Source organism: Lissotriton vulgaris, chromosome 10, assembly GCF_964263255.1.
Source record: "Lissotriton vulgaris chromosome 10, aLisVul1.2, whole genome shotgun sequence".
NCBI classification, from domain to species: domain Eukaryota; kingdom Metazoa; phylum Chordata; class Amphibia; order Caudata; family Salamandridae; genus Lissotriton; species Lissotriton vulgaris.
Window position 1 is genome coordinate 67,393,182 of NC_141698.1, and position 19,470 is coordinate 67,412,651.

The 19,470-nt window shown below is 44.7% G+C and overlaps 1 protein-coding gene across 3 annotated transcripts in view; it reads right to left on the reverse strand.

Annotated features, from left to right (window-relative positions):
• The window catches only part of NHERF2 (NHERF family PDZ scaffold protein 2), a 319,028-nt gene that overhangs the window by 71,726 nt on the left and 227,832 nt on the right, over positions 1-19,470 (reverse strand). For all 3 annotated transcript variants that reach the window (XM_086940501.1, XM_086940500.1, XM_086940499.1), the window contains exon 4: positions 3,079-3,232. In XM_086940501.1, the coding sequence (XP_086796627.1) occupies positions 3,079-3,232 (154 nt within the window). The remainder of the gene's footprint in view (positions 1-3,078; positions 3,233-19,470) is intronic.

The window sequence follows — 19,470 nt, forward strand, 5'->3', positions numbered from 1 at the left end:
TGCTAGTACCGACCATTTTAAAGCACTGAGGAAGCAAATACACGTGGTTCTACATTTGTTTTGTAACATTCATACAAAGGGCTGAGGTTAAAAGATTATCTGACTGAAGAATGTGGATCCAGGAGAGTGCATGAGAAGAACAGAGAAGTTTTAACAAGTCTTCTTGAAAAAGTGCACGCAGGATGTTAAATGCTCTCTAGGGAAGTAATCAATGTTTTACCACCCTGGGAGGTTTGCAATTGTATTCTTACTTTGACAAAGGTTACTGCTAGAGGACTGACCAAGCCCAAAGGTCAACAGAAGGTTGCACAAAGCAAACAGGATTTGTGACACACATGGAGGGCTGGTTGCATGCACGAAGACTTACAAAACATACCACAAGAAGGTTTCATCGAAGAGAGGGTAGCAGGAAGAGGCATGGTGAAGGATCAGTCCTTGCGTGGTAGGAACACAGTAAAGATGCGTGTCTTTAAATCTTTTCTACAACATTATTAACAAGCATTTACAATGCAACGATCTCGCCTTAGCAAAAGTTTGAGGTATTGGCATTGTAAATGACAATCTTTTTATTTATGTGTTGGTATTGACCTTTTGCATTTTCAATGCAATAGGTCGCATATTTACGAGATTTTGAGCTATTGACATTGCAAATAACAATGGGTTTTTATTTATGTTTCAAAAACGAAAACATAAATAAAAGGTCTCACAGTGCAGTCTCTCCCTAGAACACACACTACAGGAGTCCATATCACTCACTCACTCACTCGCTCGCTCACTCACTCCACAAAAATTGCTTCCCAGCTTAATACTCAAAGGGGATGTGCTCCCTCTTGTGCCCCAAAATAAGATACATCAAAGTTAAAGAAAATGCTCACCCTTTTCCCCAAATTTCAACACAATCTTCTGGAGCGCAGTCTGATTTTAATGTTTTACATGGGAATGCAGGCAAAAAAAGTCCAATGAAATTAAGACATACATGGCTTAGAAATGGTACTTGGGATAGCATCAGGTAAAGTTACAGCCCCTACGTTACTGTAACATCTGCCCGCCTAAATATCTTGAACACAGATGAACAGCTCATCTTAAACACGGGCCTCAGGTGCTATAATTGACGCGATGTCGGCTACCGAAGGCACAAGTGTTTTACGAAATTAAGCCCGCTGACGAATGTGGTCTTAAGTAAATAACATTACGCTTTTGGAGACGGCCTATAAAAACACAGTCCTTTTGGTGTCCAAAACTCCCAACTGTGACCATCAGGAGGTTATTGAATAAGGTGCAAATAAAAGATAAGTATGGGTGTGCTACTCTCTCATCCGTGCATCAATATATGAAAGTGAAGCTAAATTTCACCTCTTTACCTAGCGTACCACACTCTACATCCACACTTGCAGCCACGCATACTCCAGTTTACGACAGAGCGGAAAGAGCTGAGGCCAGCGCAGTCACAAACGGAAGCATGGGCATATACAACTGTCGTTATTTGATAATAACCAAGAATTCCCATGTGAACTGATTCCCGAAACCACATCCACAATGCATTTGCCACTGAACAACGAGTGCTTTAACACTCAAGAATGACCCAGCTGAGCAAGGCAGCAAACACAAAAGGTCCATGGACAGAAAGAAATACGATAAGTATGAAACATGCACTGTAAAGAGGGCATGGAGCAACGCGCGAAACCACGCCGATCATATGACTGCCAATGAGAACGTTATCGATAATTAAAAAACAAGTCAGCTTAAACCGGCTCTTCAGTTATGAGGAAACTTCAGCTGGGCTCTAAGGGCTAGTAATATCTTCAGGCTGCCTCCCTCTCTAGTGCATGCATCTTGCAGATTATTGTTTAAGGGTAATCATTAAGTGCCAACGTGCTACCAAAAGTGGTGTCGGGTCGCATTAATTCGGACATCATCAAACAAGTTTAAGGAGTGGGGGAGCAGGCCGTCTGGACATTGGCAGCGCTCCTGAGAAACGAACATGTCTTGACATTTTTCTTTTGAATAGAGAACAGAATGAGGACATTTCCAGCCAAAGTGTTCCACCTTTTTTTCGATCCATTTCACAGGGGAACAAATGAAGACTTGCCTGCAGCTTCCATCCATCGGCCCCGGTCCCGTGCTCACCCGCTTGGCGTAGAAGTGCAGCTCATCGGTGCGAGTCCAGGTTGTCTGTATGCGCTCGTACCGCACCAGCGCCGTCTGCAAGTTCTGCCGCTGAGTAGTGGGGGCAGGGTCAGGAGGTGTTATCTGAGTCCGGGGACGCAGAGGTGCTGCAAGGCACACTGCGCTTCTGATAGAAAGAAAGGTGCTCTCACTCGCAAAAGTGAAAGCTTGGGAGAGTGTGAAAAGAGACATGCGCGTTCACAGCGCGTGTCTCCTAAAGCGCGCGGGCACAGCCATTGTCTGCAATGGGTTTTGTAAGCTTGTGCACCTATCCTGTCCCACTTCGCTAACTACCCGGTGACTATAAGTCTCGCTACGCGAGCAGCGCATGCTCTGCATTGGTAGGCGAGACCTAAAAACGAAGGAAGCCTCATGTACAGCGGAAGCTCATGCCACAGTTAAAGAGAATGTGATCAAAAAGGCTGTTTCTGTGTCAGTTCTTCGTTAGACTTCTGTATGTAAAGCCTGACCAAGGAAGTACTCTGCATGGACGAGAAACCACAAAAGATCTTAACTTTGCAGACTAATTGGTTGGGCTTTCTGATTAGAAGCCCTTGCATAACAAGCTCCCGGAGCCAAGTCTTTAAGCATGAAGTAATTCCTCTGATCTTTAAGGACCTTATGATGTCCATCTCCACTGACATTTCCAACTTCTGCAGAGTCTGGACTTGCTTATCAATACTTTCTTTGAAACATACAGAGATTGCGAGTCCTATTCACAGACCGGTCTGTAAAGCAAAGGCCACTCTTCTTTGTGCTGAAAATACCCAGAGGAACGACAATAACCAGTGCTTGCCTTTCAGTGCACAGAAATCACCTCTCAAACATAATCATAACACATGTGTCTACTCATTACAAAACTAGAGGGTTTTAAAGTGTTAAGGAACAGGAGTGGTTGGATTTTTTTCTCACCTTGAACATGAGCCTCTGTTGGCGTTATTCCAAGTTGCTTAAAGTATTCGTCTGTCTCTGGATCAACTACCAAAAGCGTGGTTTCATCCTCTTGCGACTTGATGTTCGAAACCACCTCTGAATGCTTCATGCCCTCCACGTTCTGTCCATTCACCTGCACAGAAAAAACAGTACAGTCAAGCTGTGCACCTACAGCTACGGCATCAGCACACACATACATCTCATTGAAACTATAGGTATACCATAAAATAAGTAGCATAATACAAGTCACAACTCTGTGCAGGCTTGAGCAGTGTCCCCCCTGGAAGTGGTCAATAAGATTCGAGTGGCACCTTTCTTATAACCAACCAAGCTTTGTTAGGAACCCAGTTCCCTGAAGAAGCCACCAGCTGGAGGTGCAAATCCAATCCACCAATCCAATTACTCCAACAGACACAGATAAACCTACTATTATAGCTTAAATATTATGAGCATTTATAAGGCGCACAACATGACGTTGGTATGGTTTTGTAGCACTTTTGGAGTTCAGGGGTGACTTTGTAACTAGTTATCAGATTTCTACAGCCGACTAATCTACGATTTTGCTTGTGAAGGTCTTCTAAAGATAGAATGTCATGGCCCATCTCTATTTGTTCGCCATTTCTTATTCGTTCAGCTGCACTGTATGAATTTGTGGTTTCTGATGTGGCAAAATACACTCACCCACATCTTATGGGTGATTCCTATATCCAAACTCCCCTGGAGGACCAACCTACAGTAGTCACCTGAAACATAAGTCACATAACCCACTGTGGGTCCATCACCCAAGAAAGGACATGGAGTGGGGCTCCTGCAATGGTCCAGCCAGCTATTGCTGTGTATGCATGCATACAGCATTCGATGCATTGTCTACATCACACCTTTGCTAAGGTGAATTCAAGGGTTTCCAGTGTAGATCCAGAAAGACAAGATCCATGCTCAATTTTCAGCATATGCGCTGATGAATTTGTAAATAATAAATCTAATTGTAACTTGTGTACCTAGCTAGCGATTATCTTGAAAATATGGTATGAATCCTTCCTCCTTGGACCTGCAAAGGAGACTCCAGCTCTAACCAATGAAAATCACCATAGCCTTGTCAAAAAAAATATTACGGTAATCTCATATTTGTCGAGGGCCTGCTTCTTAAACCTTAATGAACACAGAAAGTGCAGAACTAGGTAGCACCTGTGGTGTTGGGTCTTAAATGTTGTGTACATTTCTCCTGAATTAAACACTCCACTGCACTCTAACCTGCACCGCTACACACTATGCCACTCCATGTCACTGCACTCTTTTCTGCATCATTCCACCCCTCTCTACTCTACACCACTCCACGGCTGTCTACCCCACACTACTCTACTATACACCACTTTACTCAACCCCACTCCACTCTATGGCAACCTATGTTGCAACACTGCACTCTATGCCACTGCACTCTTCACCAGCGCACTCTACTCTCCACCACTTCACTGTATGCTAGTACATTCTCTGCCAATCTGCTCTATGCCATTATTTTCTACTCTGCATAACTGTACTCTACACTGAAACAATATGCTCGGTGCCATTCCACTCTGCACCACCGCACTGTATTCCAATGTACTGTACACCACTTTACTCAAGCCAAGTAGACTGTACACCAATTTTCACTGCACTTTATGCGACTGCAATGTACGCCATTGTAAACTGTCACTGAACTCTACACCACTCTATTTATTCTACTCTGCATCACTGCACTCTACACCGCTGCACTCTATGACACTGCACTCTAAGCCACTCTTTGACACTGTGTTCTACCCTGCACCACTCTATGCCTCTGCAATCTACTCTATGCCACTGTACTGTAAACCAGTGCACACTAAATTTCAATGCACTCTTAACCACTTTACTCAAACCCAATGCACCATTTGCCACTGCATGTATGCGAACTACTTTGCACCACTGCACTTTACACCTCCATACAACATTCTACTCTGTGCCACTACAAGCTGCGTCACATTACACCATTGCATTCTACGTCACTGCACTCTACACCACTCTGTTCTGTACCACTATACCCTATTTCACTGCTCTCTGCATCACTCTACGACCCCGCACTCTATCCTGCACTACTCCTTTGTAACCTGCACCACTGCAATCTACTCTGCACCACTCTACGCCAATGCACTGTACATCACTTTACTCAAAATTAATGCATTCCACGCCAATCTCGTCTGCACCACTGTACATTATGCCACTTCACTCTGGGCCACTCCACTCAACTCCACGATACTCCACTCTGATACTCTACTCTATTAAACTCTGCTCCACTGACACTCTTCTCCATTCTATGACACTACTCCACCCTACAAAGTTCTACGCAAGACACTCTATGCCACTCCGTGCCACTTTACTCCCCTCTTTTCTATGATCCACCTCACCACTCTTTTACAATCTACTCTGCTCTATTACTCTACTCCAAGCACCGCCCTCTATGCCATTCCACTCTGCACCACTCCACGACACTCTATGCCACTCAACTCTGCCACTGTATGCCACTCAACTCTGCGCTCTTCCACTCGGACACTCTGCTCTCTCCACAACACTGTACGCTACTCCAGGACACTTCACTCCTCTCCACACCACTCAACTCTACTGTATGCCACTCTACGTTACTCCTTAAAACTCCACTTTGCGACACTCCACTCTCTTTAACCTCATTAACTTTTAGCCATGCTGAACATCAGACACTCTGGTGTACAACATTGCTAAAACATATTGGCAAGGCCAAAAGCTCTTGCACAGCCGAAACCTATTGGCTTTGCCAAAGTATTTATTTTTTGGCCTCCACTTGAAGGATCAATGCATAACTTTCAATGGCGAAGCCAAAGTGATTTTTTTGTGTGAAACAGTACCAAAAGGTATCAAAAAGGGAAAAAAATGCCTTTCCTAATAAAACTCTGGCCTAACTATAATAACTAACAGTGGCGACTGTGTAATAAATATTCACCAGTCAATGTGTCATTACATGGTGAGGTGTAGGTGGGCAAAACATATGGTTTCCTTTAACATTGTTTTTGTGTTTTTGTGTGTGTTACATTTATTTACTAACATGCAACACAGTGAAGAATCATTTCATTTGGAACGTTGTGACACTCAACTATACATTCTGTCACAGTAAACGCTTAAGAAGTTGAATTCCTAAAGTTATGTGCCTATTTACAAAATACTTTTTTTACATACATAAACCACGTATAACTCCATGTCTATTATTTCTGGAAATTACCACTATTGGTCGGATTACCCTGCTACTGGTCTACATGAGGCGCTGGTATTAATACAAGATAAATAAATAATTTTTCAAGCTAAAAATGGTTGCTAAAAAGGTAAGTGAAACTTATCTTTTAAAACCCAGTAAGTAGCAACAATTTCATGACCACATGACCCAAAGTATTTAATTATCTGGCACTTTTCTTTTTTTATCCTCTCCTGTATTGCTCAGAAATTGGTTTCGGTTCACCAAATGCTGTACCTTTAAAAAGTAAATAAAGAAATAAAGAAAACTACTGCACTGTAGGACAGTTGAACTATGTGTTGAAATCAATGGGTTATTCAACACTTGCAGGCTGAACTGTGTCCTTTGAAAAGCATTGTAGATTTTCTGCAAAAAGGAAAATCTGGTATTGGATTACATTTTTGTCATGGCTACTGTGTATTGCTGGCACTAATGCACCAGTTTTGGATCAATGTTATACATAGGGCTTATAAATGTCAAATAGCCATCCAGAAACTAAAACCTATATCTTTTTAAAGCATCTATATATGATGGTATGCAGTGTGCTATCACACCATACATACTCCACACTATGCCACTCCACTGTATACTACTCCTCTATACACCACTTCACTCTGCTCCACTCTATGCCATGCCACTCCATGAAACTCTACTGTAAGACACTTTACAACACAGCTCTCCACTCCACTGTACTCCACTCTGCTATCCCACTCCACTATATCCAACTCCACTTCACTAAAAGCGGCCCCACTCCAATCTACCATGCTCTAATCCACTCAATCTACTCCACTCCAATGAATCCCACACCAACCTAAACTGCCTCAGTCTAGTCCGCTCTACCCACATCTCCCCACTCCCCTCCTCTAATCCACCCAATCTACCACTCCACTCTACTCTACTTTACTTCAATCCATTCCATCTACCCCTCTCCAATCTTCTCTACCACACTCCAATCAAACCAGCTCCTCCCCAATCTACCCCACTACAACAGTCTGACTTCAATCTAATCCACCCTGCTCCACTACACTCCTGTCTACCCCGCTTCAAACTACCCCACTCCAATCTTTCCCAGTCTACCCACTCTACCACAATCTACCTCACCTTACTCCAACCTACCCCACTCCATTCCAATCTACCCATCTCGAATCCACCCAATCTACCCCACTCTATCTGCCTTACTCCGCCCCACCCTAGTCCACTCCACCATACTGACCCAGAATATGAGAGATCGCTGAGGCCAAGCACTTCCAGTGCATCGGTGGTATGTGTGTTCGGGGGCATGAATAACTCTCAGTGCTCCTAACAAGAGGTGAGAGGATGTAGCTTTACGGCTAGAGAGGTCGACCTCGAAGCAGGAGAACTGGGTTCGAGTCTCGGCAACGACGCTCAACATCCTGTGATTCTGGGCAAATCACGTAATCCTTTTGCGCCTAACAAAAATGAATGTGTCCATCTGTAACGAAACTGGTGCTCATGTAAAGCGCTCTGATACCTGAAATCTTCGGGTCGAGTTTGCACTATATAAAACTCTTTAAAAAAAAAAAAAAAAAAAATGTTGCACTTTCTCCGAATAGTTAAAACATTGATATACTGCGCAGAGGTATAGTGATAAGTCAGCAAATGTGAGATATATAAATATGTACTGTAGTTTAAATTCTCAAAGTAACAGTGAAAGTACCTACTGTGAAAAAATAAAGCAAAGAAGGCCCACTCTTTAGCCCCAAAAATATATATTTTGCCTTTCTTAGATTTCGGTGGTGTTCAATATTTCAAACATAAAAATTGATGGCACAATACAAGTTTTTATATTTTACTTTTCTATCAAAAACCATGCTTCCAGTTGGCGCATCTGTTTGCTATTCAGGCAAATCCTGCTATAAACTGTGTCTTGATACATTTGCATTCTAATATCTTATTCATATCCCTATCCAGCATACTACAGCGGTACCTGATGGTTTAAAAAATGCCCTAGTTGTATTTACACTTGTTACACACACTTTAAAACACTTTTGACAACTACATTTTAAAAAATGAACAAAAATTGTATTTTTAAAGCACAACATTAGTCAAAAAACAGGTATCTCGGTGCTAAAATATAAGCCAGGAAAACAATGAGAAAGGACGTAAAAAGATATAAAGCTTAAACAAGCAGTTTTATTTTTTTCTTTCTCAAGATGCATATGTCAGTAATCCGTTCTCTTGACACGTACCTAGACTCTTATGAACCTCCATGAAAATAAGATATGCTGGCGAAACACAACCTGGAACCCCTATGAACAATGATACCTAACTGGCCTACTAGCGTGCCAACATCTCCGCAGAATGTCAGATGTAATTCATAAGAAATGTAACTCCCCTTGCCTGTCTCCTACTTCTTCGTTCCCCCTTTTCTTTCTGTCCTTTACTGCCCGTCTCTCTCCTTTCTTTTTTTTTTCTCTTCTCCAACTATCGCCAAGTGGGGTTAGCTAAACAAAAGTGACACAACGTCTCAGTACACTGATGTACAAGCTATGTTTAGTACAACCGTGCTAACCCTGTAACAGACTTGCGAATGTGTTCTTGTATAAAAATAAATAAAACATGTTGAAATCAAGAAGTCTGAAAGATTGCTCGCGGCGCGTGCTGCCAGCACTAGAATCTCCCACCAATGTTTTTCGGGTAAATCGGCGTTCCAAGACCAACATTCGGGAGGTGGACCTTAAGATATGGTTAGATTCAAAACTTCTCCTCACGGAATTCAGGATACATTTTCTCCTGCAATAAATGATTGTGGGTCAGACAGAGCATTTTGAAGAGTATTATTTGGGTTATAGGTACCCAGTAAAGCCTATGTCTGGCTCCAGTATCATGAACAAATTTACATCTGCCAGTGGCAACCCTTACGGCCAGATTCCAAACAATGGCAAACGAGACAGCAACACAGCTGGCAGTCCTAAGTGGCAGGCATTGACATAGCCATCCTTGTTAGGACAGTGGCTGCTACTGCCTCGGGACGATTATTGAGGGTGAATGTAAGCTTTTTCAGAGTATTTTGGATTAAATGAGCATGAAGATTATACTTGGATGACTTGGACTTCCATGGTAAGTCCCTTGTCCAACATAAAGCCCAGGTTACTCACCATTTCAGATGGTTCGGATGACCGCCTAGGCCTACTAGCCATAGGTTACTACTCCATGGGGAGTCATGGCTACCTATTAAAAACTCAGATTTCTCAGAGTTTCATTTCAGCTTGTTTTCACACACTTAAGACTGAATAAAGGTCGAACAGTGGTTTAGGGATTGCTACATTTCCTTCAGAGGGTGGAGAAATCTAATAAACAACTGAGTGTCATCAGTGTAAAACACACATTTTACTCCAGAAGACTGAAAATTTCCAATCAAAGAGCAACCATTGATATGGAATAGGATAGGGTACAGAGACGAGCCGAGCCTTAAGGTACCCCACAAATCAAAAGACAATTATTGATCTGATGGACCCCACTGAGAGAATCTGACTTCAACCTCTCAAAAAAAGACATAAATCAGCAAAACGCTGGGCTTTGTAGCTCTAAATCAGCTAAGCAGTCGATCAAAGTTGAAAGATTAACCGTATCAAAAGCAGACTACAAATTAAGAAGCAGGATTCCTGCTGGATAGCCAATATCCATTTTCAGTCGCAAATTGCTTAGGTTGGAGAGGATGGAAATTTATGTTCTCATCAAAGGCCTAACCCCAGTTTAAGAAGATGCCAAATGGTCATTTTCTTCAAGATGTTAAGAAAGCCATTTGGACAGATATTTCTCACTTATCTTGGCACAAAATGGAAGCTGAGATTATTGGTTTGTAGTTAGTCAAGAGAAGGATCTAGAATTGCGCCATAATCTTTCCAATTGCTAGATACAATGCCTGCATCCAAAGAACAGTTCAGGAGGATGGTTATTGTAGGAGTAACAACCTCATCTAAATTCTGCAAAACTTTGACCAGGCACAAATCATTAGAGAAGTCTGACTTAATGGAACTATGTAGTTGCGGAGTAGTGAAATCTTTAAGCTTGGGAATAGTGTTTACTGCAAAGGGATCTCCCAGAGTGTAGTAATTGGACTTGGCTTCCTTAAGAGTATGGCTGAGGTCTCCAAAGCTTTCATAAATTGACAGAATTTTGTTAACAAAGAAACTGGACAGCTTGTCACAAATTTTGTGATTGGGGTAGTGGAGTTGGAAGAGTACAGAGGTGCTTGCTGGTAGGTACTTTATTATTTTAAGCGAGGACCAAGTTGAATTTGATGATTTCTGAATGCGACTGTGTGAGAAGTTGGCCTGATATGTAGTGTTTCCAATTCTGGAACCACTTGGTATCAGTCCAAACAAACCCCAAAGAGGTCTGGTTGTAAGTCAACCTTGTTAGACAAGCTATCCTAGTGGTAGCATGGACTAAGCAGCCTTAAAGGCTTAACTTAAGAGGTCGCGTTAAGCGAGCTGTTTTACCACATACAATCCTGTAATCAAATGAAAGGACACCACACAAGTATATATTATAAAAATATATGTGTTTATTTCTAAATTAATCCCCAGTACTCTTTATGAGGAAAGGGGCACAAGCGTTAAATCAAAAGCACAGTATAACATACAAAGTTGCACAATTTTGGATGAGGGCGGGTGGCCACTCAAACCATATACTAAAAAAATGGTATAAGAGATACCAATCGAACAGTGGTTAGGCCTAGGGCCTAGAGAGTCGCTGGGAGCAGTCAGGACTAGCAATGCTGAAGTCGGGAGAAGCCCACGGAATTCGGGTGCAGCACAGAAAGTGCGGCTTGCACCAATGCAATGTCAATGGTGCGTAAAAGTTACACAAAGTTAGTTTAAGGATACTTCCGCTGAACCTAGAGGAACAAAACTTAAGACACAGACCCTAGAGGAGTATACCAGTGTGGGAACACCGGCGTTGCAATGTTACCTCACCCACAGGAAGTGGGTGCACAGGGTCGAAGTGGCGTCGGGTTTTGACACGCAGGTTCTTGGCGCTTGAAGCTGAAGATGCTGCAGGCGATGTGAAGGAGAAGTTTCCGGTGGATCCAAGGGTGGATCTGAAGTGGTGAAGACCTGAAAGCAGAGGGGACAATGTTCAAAGTCACTGACCAGTGACCACCGTGGAACCAGATTGGAACCAGGCAAAGTCGGGTGCAAACAGGTGATGAGGTGTTGCTTCTCTCTGCAGCCACGTGGACACGAAGAGGTCAAGGACGTCCAGGAGTCTATCACGAGCTGTCCCTCGAAGGCTCTAGCTGATGGCGGTGTCGGCAACTCGATTGAGGCAAACAAGCCTTGGCTAATGCAAGCCACGGGGAAAGTGAAAAAGGCTTATTACTCGGACCAGCAAGGTCAGAGCGGGTACTCCTTTCTACAGGAGCGAGGGCAGGTCTGGAGCAACCAGACCCACGGTGTAAATCGTAGGTTTTGTCGCCAAGATGGCCGCTGACCACGTGACAAGCGGCCGGGACGGCGAGTCGAGTGGCACAAAACAAAAGGGCCCCACGCAGATCGTGGAGATGCTGGAGGGTTGATCTTTGGTGCAAATGCTGCTCGGTTGTGGGGATTCCTAAACCCCAAAGCACAGAGTCGAGGGTGCCTCGGGTGCTGCGCAGTCAGCGTCTTGGGGGTCTTTCAAGATGTCCGCTCCCACGTCTCTCGGTGCCTCCACGGGTCCCTTCTTTGCAGGGACTGTGGATCAGGCTGTGAGAAGTCTGGCAAGCTAGGTCTTGTCAGGCTCTGCACTCGGGCTCCGGCGGGAGACGGCGGCAAAGCAGATGACGAGGTGCTGGGTGATGCCTGTGTTCACAGGGTGGCCCCTCCTAGGCCACAAGGGAGATGCTCTTCAGTCTTCTATTCATCAGAAAGTCGAAGTCCAGTTGTCTTCTTAGTTTAAAGTTGATTTCAGGATCATCTGAGTTGCATTGGCACTGCTCCCACTCTTATTCCAATCTGAGGGGTGGATCTCCTGCTAGGTCCCTCCCCTATGGGTGGGACCAGGAAGGGGGGTGGTTACACCCCCTTTCCTTTGTCCAGGTCTCACTGGAGCTGGGGCTGGGCTGCCCCAGAACCGGTTTGACCGGATTATGCAAGGGGAAGCCTTGTGCTCCCCAGGCACTGTCTGGTTTCTTTCAAACCTCCCTGCTACAATCCACTATCTCCTGTCTGGGGTGGTGTGACACCTCCCTGTGACAGGAAAGCCTTTGTCCAGGCCTCCTCTGCTGAGTTTCGGTCAGCAGCAGGAGGTCAGACATGTGTCTGTGGCAGAAGCATCCATTTTGTGGATCTGAGGCTCTTTTAAAAATCAACCGCGTTTTAGCAAAAGTAACATGTCGTCCCTTCTAGAGGGGTGGAATGCTACCCCCGTCGCCAGGACTGGCGAGGGGGTAGTATTCCGATTCGTATGACACCTTACACGACATGTTTTGATAAAGCCAAACCAAAGTTAACATATAACCACGAGGATTATAATGCACTTAATAGTATATGGTTTGGCATTATCCCGGAAAAGCTAAGGGAATTGGTCCCGACAGCTGCAGACAGGCTCAGCTCATGCTAGAGCACCATCTCACATTAAACCACGCACTCTGCCTTCAGGATTGTTAAGGCCTGCCATAGGAGTGGCTCACAGGTCTATATGTGTCCAGATAGGTTTAGATATAGGCATACTATATCTAAGCAAGGGGTGATTACACCACCTTGCCCCAGCTGAGTGATCAGCCAGTTGTGTCAATTTTAGATAGCCAGCCAGGGGTGGCAAAAGATATGCTGCAGCCCCTGGTAGGCCTTGGAGGCACCTATGCCCTGGGCACCTATAGTGCTCTGTACAGGGGCTGATAAGGTGACCCAAGCCACTCTAGTTATGCACCTAGGGTACATGGAATCCATTTTACAGAGAGAGCAGATAGTTGGCCTGGTTCCCTGCTAATCAGGGCCCCAGGCTAAGTCGAAAACCAGCTAAACACAAGGCAAAAAATCTGGGGTAACCATAGTCAGGTAGCCACCTTCCTACAGACTGTCAAAAAGATCTGAATTTTTGCTCTTTGTTAGTCCTTCACATGGTCTTTCTGTGTCTACACGCTAGTGTTTCTGCTCGTATGGCAGCCGTAAACCAAGACTGCTCAGGATATTTCCTTTCCCCTACTTTATTGTTTATGGATACTGTGTCCTTGAAGGTGGATGATAAACATTCAGTGGAATAAGAAAGTAAGGTGTCAGACCCAAATACTTAGGTCTGTTTTCCCAGCTGTAGAAAATGTTTCCTTAGCTTTGGGTACATCACTTTTATGTCTGCAAAGGTCTGGTTTTTGAGGCAAGCTGGTCTTTACATCATACGCGTGGCATGGGGGCATAGTACTGAATTTGATTAAAAAATGGTTGTTTTAACTACGAGGCTTCAAATTGTGAAGCACATTGGGGGAGCTGAAGCCCAGGTCAATAACATGACCAGCTTTGAGAGTAGGCAATTTAACAATCTGTTCAAGTCCCAAACTGGAAATACACTTTAAAAACGTCTTAATCGCTCCTCCCTCTGGTCAAACTACATATTCAAATTTCAGTGAATTGAATACAGTAACCTGGCTAATAACCTCCAATAGATGACTTAAAGCAGGGGGCGACACTTTTTTTTCTGAAAATCATCCTGAGTAACTATTATTATTATTAGTGTTGTAATCGTGACCATATCAGGTTGATTACATTAGTGGCCTCCACATGCAAGATTGAAAGTAGTGATCGCCTCAGTGAATCAGACAGATAATGCATCACAGTCATAGCTGCAATGCCCATGGAGTCCAGGTAATAATATGAGTAATAAGGTTCCTCGGCACCACATGATTGATTTACTCTATTACAGCTTTAAATATATTTGGCAAGTTCAACCATTTTTCTGCAAACATCAGCTTCAGAAAAAAGTTCTGAAAATACATGCAATTTTTATCTTGAATATGTAACGTAGGAGGGAGCACACTGTTTTGCACAGTTTATTGTTGCTGCTGGAAGTGAAAGCCAACACCTTTGTTTTCCCCTTCTTTCTGTTGCTCGTTCCTTGGCAACCCTCCGCAGCCAATGGGCGGCCGCGGTGTTCGGAGGCTCTTCTCCGTGATGCTCCTGCTGCCCGGCCGTCGCTCCCTCTCCGTGTCTTTCTGTCGCGCTCCTCGTTGGCCCGGTGACCTCTGCCCCGTGCCTCGCCTCCTCGGCACTTACAAGGCCCGGGTGCCCCGTGCTCGGCCCGGTCACGGGAGCCGGGCAGTCCTCTGCTGACGCCGCGGCTGCTCCTCATGTAATATTTACAGGCGCGAGGAGGACAGGTGCGGTGTCACCTTTCCGTGCTCCCAGCAGCGGCCTCCAGTCCTCACCGCCCTGGCGGGACTGCCGGCCTTCAGAGAGCGCTCTACAGGCGAGGGCTCTCACCACAGATCGCAGCCTTATCACTCGTACAGACTCCCGACCCTCCCACAAATAAAGTGCCATAGTCTCGGGGGTGCACGACCCGCTATTACCTTCAATGCTTTCAGCCTTGCCTGCTACCATCACAAGAACGAACCCCAACCCCTCCAGTGTAATCTCAACGAATTTCCAGCATTTCCCGTTGTGCTTTTTAAGCAAAATGTCCAAAATGAAGCAATTATGCCACGTTGTGTTATTGAGATTCCTTCTATATTCAAATCTGATAGCTGGAGCACAGTGGTAATACAAACAAACAGCGCAAGCCGCCACATTTCACGTCACTTGCAATTTAGTATTTTTTTTATCGCACAATGTATTACTATATTGAACAAGCATTGACAAGCCCAATAGGTTGTGCCTATGCAAGAGCTACTAGCTTTGCCAATATATTTTAGCCATGTTGTACAGCAGGGGCTGGCCGCTGTTCAGCATGGCTAAACGTTAGTGGGAGAAAAGAGTGGTGTGGAGTGGAGTCTCGTAAATTGGAGTAGAGTGGAGTGTAATGGAGGGGCAGGGAGTGGCGTGGAGGGGCAGGGAGTGAAGTAGAGGGGAGCGGTGTCGAGTGTTGTAGAGAGTCAGTGGTAGGGCGTAGAGTGGAGTGTAATGGAGGGGCAGGGAGTGGCATGGAGGGGCAGGGAGTGGAGTAGAGGGGAGAGGTGTCGAGTGTTGTAGAGAGTCAGTGGTAGGGCGTAGAGTAGAGTGGAGTGGCACAGAATGTCATGGAGTGTTAAAAGCAGAGTGGTAAAGAGTGGAGTGGGCGTGGCGTAGAGTAGCGTAGATTGTCGTACAGTGGAATAACACAGTAGTGTAGGTGAGTGGAATGGCATAGAGTGAACTACAGTGTAGTAGAGTGGAGTGGAATAGAGTGTCAGAGTGGCATAGTGGTAGTTGCATAGAGTGAAGTAGTGTTGTAGAGTGGACTACAGTGTTCTAGAGTTTAGTGGCAGACTGGAGGGGAGTACAGTGGCACAGAGTGGAGTAGAGTTTAATGGAGTAGAGCGTCAGAGTGGAGTATCATAGAACGGAGTGTTGTAGAGTACAGTGAAGTAACGTAGAGTGTCCTGGAGTGAAGTGGCGTAAAGTACAGTGGTGCAGAGCAGACTGGCGTAGAGTGCATTGATTTTGAGTAAAGCAGTGGTGTGCTGTGACAGAGTAGAGTGGCATAAAGTGTAGAGGCGCAGAGTAGATTGCAGTGGCATAGAGTACAGTGGCGTAGAATAGACTGTTTCAGAGTGGAGTGGTTCAGGGTAGAATGTGTGGTGCAGGGTGGAGTGCAGAGGTGTAGAGTGCAGTGGCATGGTGTGCAAAATATATTAGAGTGGCGTGCAGTGATGCTTTGTAGTGGAGTGTACTGGCATGGAGTGCATTGGTGTAGAGTGGTGTAGCGTTTAATGGTGCAGGGTAGAGTGCAGTGGGATAAAGCAGAGTGGTGCAGAGAGCAGTGGCATAGAGTACAATGGTGCTGAATAGAGGGGCGTAGAGTTCAGTGATGTAGAGCACAATGGCGTAGAGTGGAGTACAGTATAGTAGTGTAGAGTGCTGTGGTGCAGAGTAGTTGGTGTAGAGTGCATTGGTTTAGAGTAGAGTGAAGTTGAGTGTATTGGCCTAGAGTGCAGTGGCATAGAGTGCAGTGGCGTAGAGTAGATTGTTTCAGAGTTGAGTGAAGTGGCACAGAGTTAAGTAGTGTAGAGTGGAGTGGTGCAGGGGAGAGTGCAGTGGCATAGTGTACAGTGGGAAAGAGTAGGGCAGAGCACTGAAGAGTAGTGGCACAGAGTAGAGTGCAGTGGCATAGGATAGATTATGTTCGAGTACAGTGGCATAGAGTAGTGGCGTAGAGTGCAGTGGCATAAAGTCCAGTGTTGCACAGTAGAAAGGTGTATAATGGAGTGGCATAGAGTGCAGTCTCACAGAGTGCAGTGGTGCGTAGTAGAGTAGAGTGCACTGGCCTTGAGTGCAGCAGAGTGGCATGGAGTAAAGTGCAGTGGCACAGAGTAGAGTGCAGTGTGTGGAGTGTTCAGTGGCAGAGAGGGCAGTGTCGCAGAGTAGACTGTTGCAGGGTGCATTGGTGTATGGTAGAGTGGAGAAGAGTGCATTGGCATGGGATGCAGTGGTGTAGAGTAGAGTGAAATGGTGTAGAGTGCACTGGTGTGGAGTGCAGTGGTATAGAATGGCATAGAGAGCAGCAGCAATGGTGATGAGTAAAATAGTGTGACAGAATGCCGTAATGTAGAGTACAATGGCGTAGATTTCACTGGCATAAAGAGTTGCACAGTATAGTGTTGCAGAGTATGGTGGTGTACAGTGCATTAGCGTAAGTGATGCAGAGTAGAATGCAGTGGCAGAGTGCAGTGGCGCAGAGTAGAGTGCAGTGGCGCAGAGTAGATGGTTTCAGAGTGGAGTGGTGTCCTGTAGAGGACGGTGGGGTAGAGTAGAGTGCACAGTAGATTAGGGTAGCATAGAGTGGATTGGCATAGAGTGCACTAGAGTGGAGTGGTACGGAGTAGAGTGCATAGGTATAGAGTGCAGATTGGCATTAGAGTGGAGTGGCGCAGAGTGGAGTAACGCGGGATATAGTGCATTGGAAGACAGTAGAGTGATGTAGAGTAGAGCGACGTAGAGTGAAGTGGTGCAGAATAGAGATCAGTGACGCAGTCTAGAGTGGTGCGAAGTGGCACTCAGTGCAGTGGTGTACAGTAGATGGTTTCAGAGTAGAGAGGAGTGGTGCACAGTACAGTACTGTGGCATAGAGTAGAATGCAGAGTGAATTAGAGTGGCATACATTGGATTGGATAGGGTGCATTGTTGTATACTGGAGTGGTACAGAGTAGAGTGCAGTGGCATACATTGAAGTGTTGCAGATTAGCGTGGGCTAGAGTGCATTGGCATAGAGTAAAGTGGTGTAGAGTAGCGAGGAGTAGAGTGAAGTGGCATTGAGTGGAGTGGTGCAGAGTAGAGTGGAGTCGGGTAAAATGAAGTATGCATGGTGTGGTAGCACACTGCCATTACAGAAAACACATCTTCAATTGAAATGACCATTACATTTGCACAGACATACAGTTTTACTGATAAAAGTATACAGCACACAAACTATGTGGGGTAATGTCATTAACTAGTGTATTGATTTGTTTTGATTGTATTAAAATATTTGTTTCCCCCACACTTCAGAATGACCCAAAAATTAATTTGTGCTTTTCTAATTTTGATATATTCTGAATTACTTGTACAGTTAATTAACAGACGTTTACATTTTGTTGTGTGCTAAAAAAAATAGCATAGTAAAGCCTTCCTCAAGCACAACCCCAGGAACAAGCATGTTTGTCACATTAAATCTTCTCATATTGAAGTCTGAGAAAGAAAAGTAAACACCAACTCTCTGGAAGAGAGAGCCTCACATTTGACCTCGGTCTTTGAATGCACAGCAAATGTGACAAGAGAAGAACAAGATTTAAAGGCCTGCTTACAGCAATCCAGTACTGGTGGACGAATACCGTAAATAGGGTTTGTGCAACGGAAGAGAAACTCAATCTAGACTGCCTAAAACAAATTAAGCCGGCAAATAGAAAGTAAGCAAATGTGAGTTACAAACCACAAAGCCAATAGCAAGCAATAGGTGGAATGCATTCTCAGAGAAGCTTTCCGAATGTAGGCTTCGACCTAAAAATACAGGACAACATGCTCAATTGGCATTTTGTAAAATGTTTTCAGGAATAGCGCATCATTTCTGCAAAGAAAATGATGCAAATTTAGCACAACTATTTTAGAATCTAGCACAGCAGCAAGGGTAGTGGGGTCTGGTTGGCGACTCTGCACACCTCTGTATTCTGACTCGTGTTCTCCATGCATTTACACAATGGAAGCCATGTGTTGGTCCTAGTGCACTGTAAATGAACTTACTGTTGAGATACAACACCTCTCTTTAGCTAAACCTGAAACCACACACTCAGTCCATGACTGTAATGTCTCTCAATTGATGTGGTGTACCAACGAGGGTGGCGGGCTGCCTTTTGAGCGAATGTAGTAAAACTATGGGGATAATGGCTGAGGAGACAAAACAAATTAATGAGAACTAGGGTGTGAGGTAACCAGCGTATGGGAGAGAGTCCATGCTCGAGTCTTTCAGAGATGGGCTTTCATCAGGCAGTTGTTAGTCAGATTAATCTGTGTCATCTTCAGATGGAGAAACAGTGCATGGCTCACCATTTAGTGAGAGGAAATAGGACTAGTTTCTTGTAAAAATAGGACTGTGCCACCACAAGTGAGCACAGATCCTTTCACATTCATTCAGATGTTTGGGTGGCAACCAACATTTGGGCAATCTTAATCTCTCAAACAGTAGCCGATTTACTTATGGTGCAGGGTGCTGAAAGGGCCACAGGGTCTTTCACAGCAACTTTAAAACTGCCTCATTGGTCATCTTGACAGCTTACATGTCTTATTCAGATTGGTCTTGACTTGTTAAATAATGCCAATGAGCTGAGCCAAGAGGGGTGTGATTTGTTACACTGGAACTCCATGTAGTCTATAAAACTCCTTGAAGTCCTTACAGCGTAGTGGTGTAACCCCAACACCACCTGCTTATTTCTTACATCAAGGAAATTCTGTTCAATGCAGAAACAACCATCTTAGCAGCTGTACTTGGTA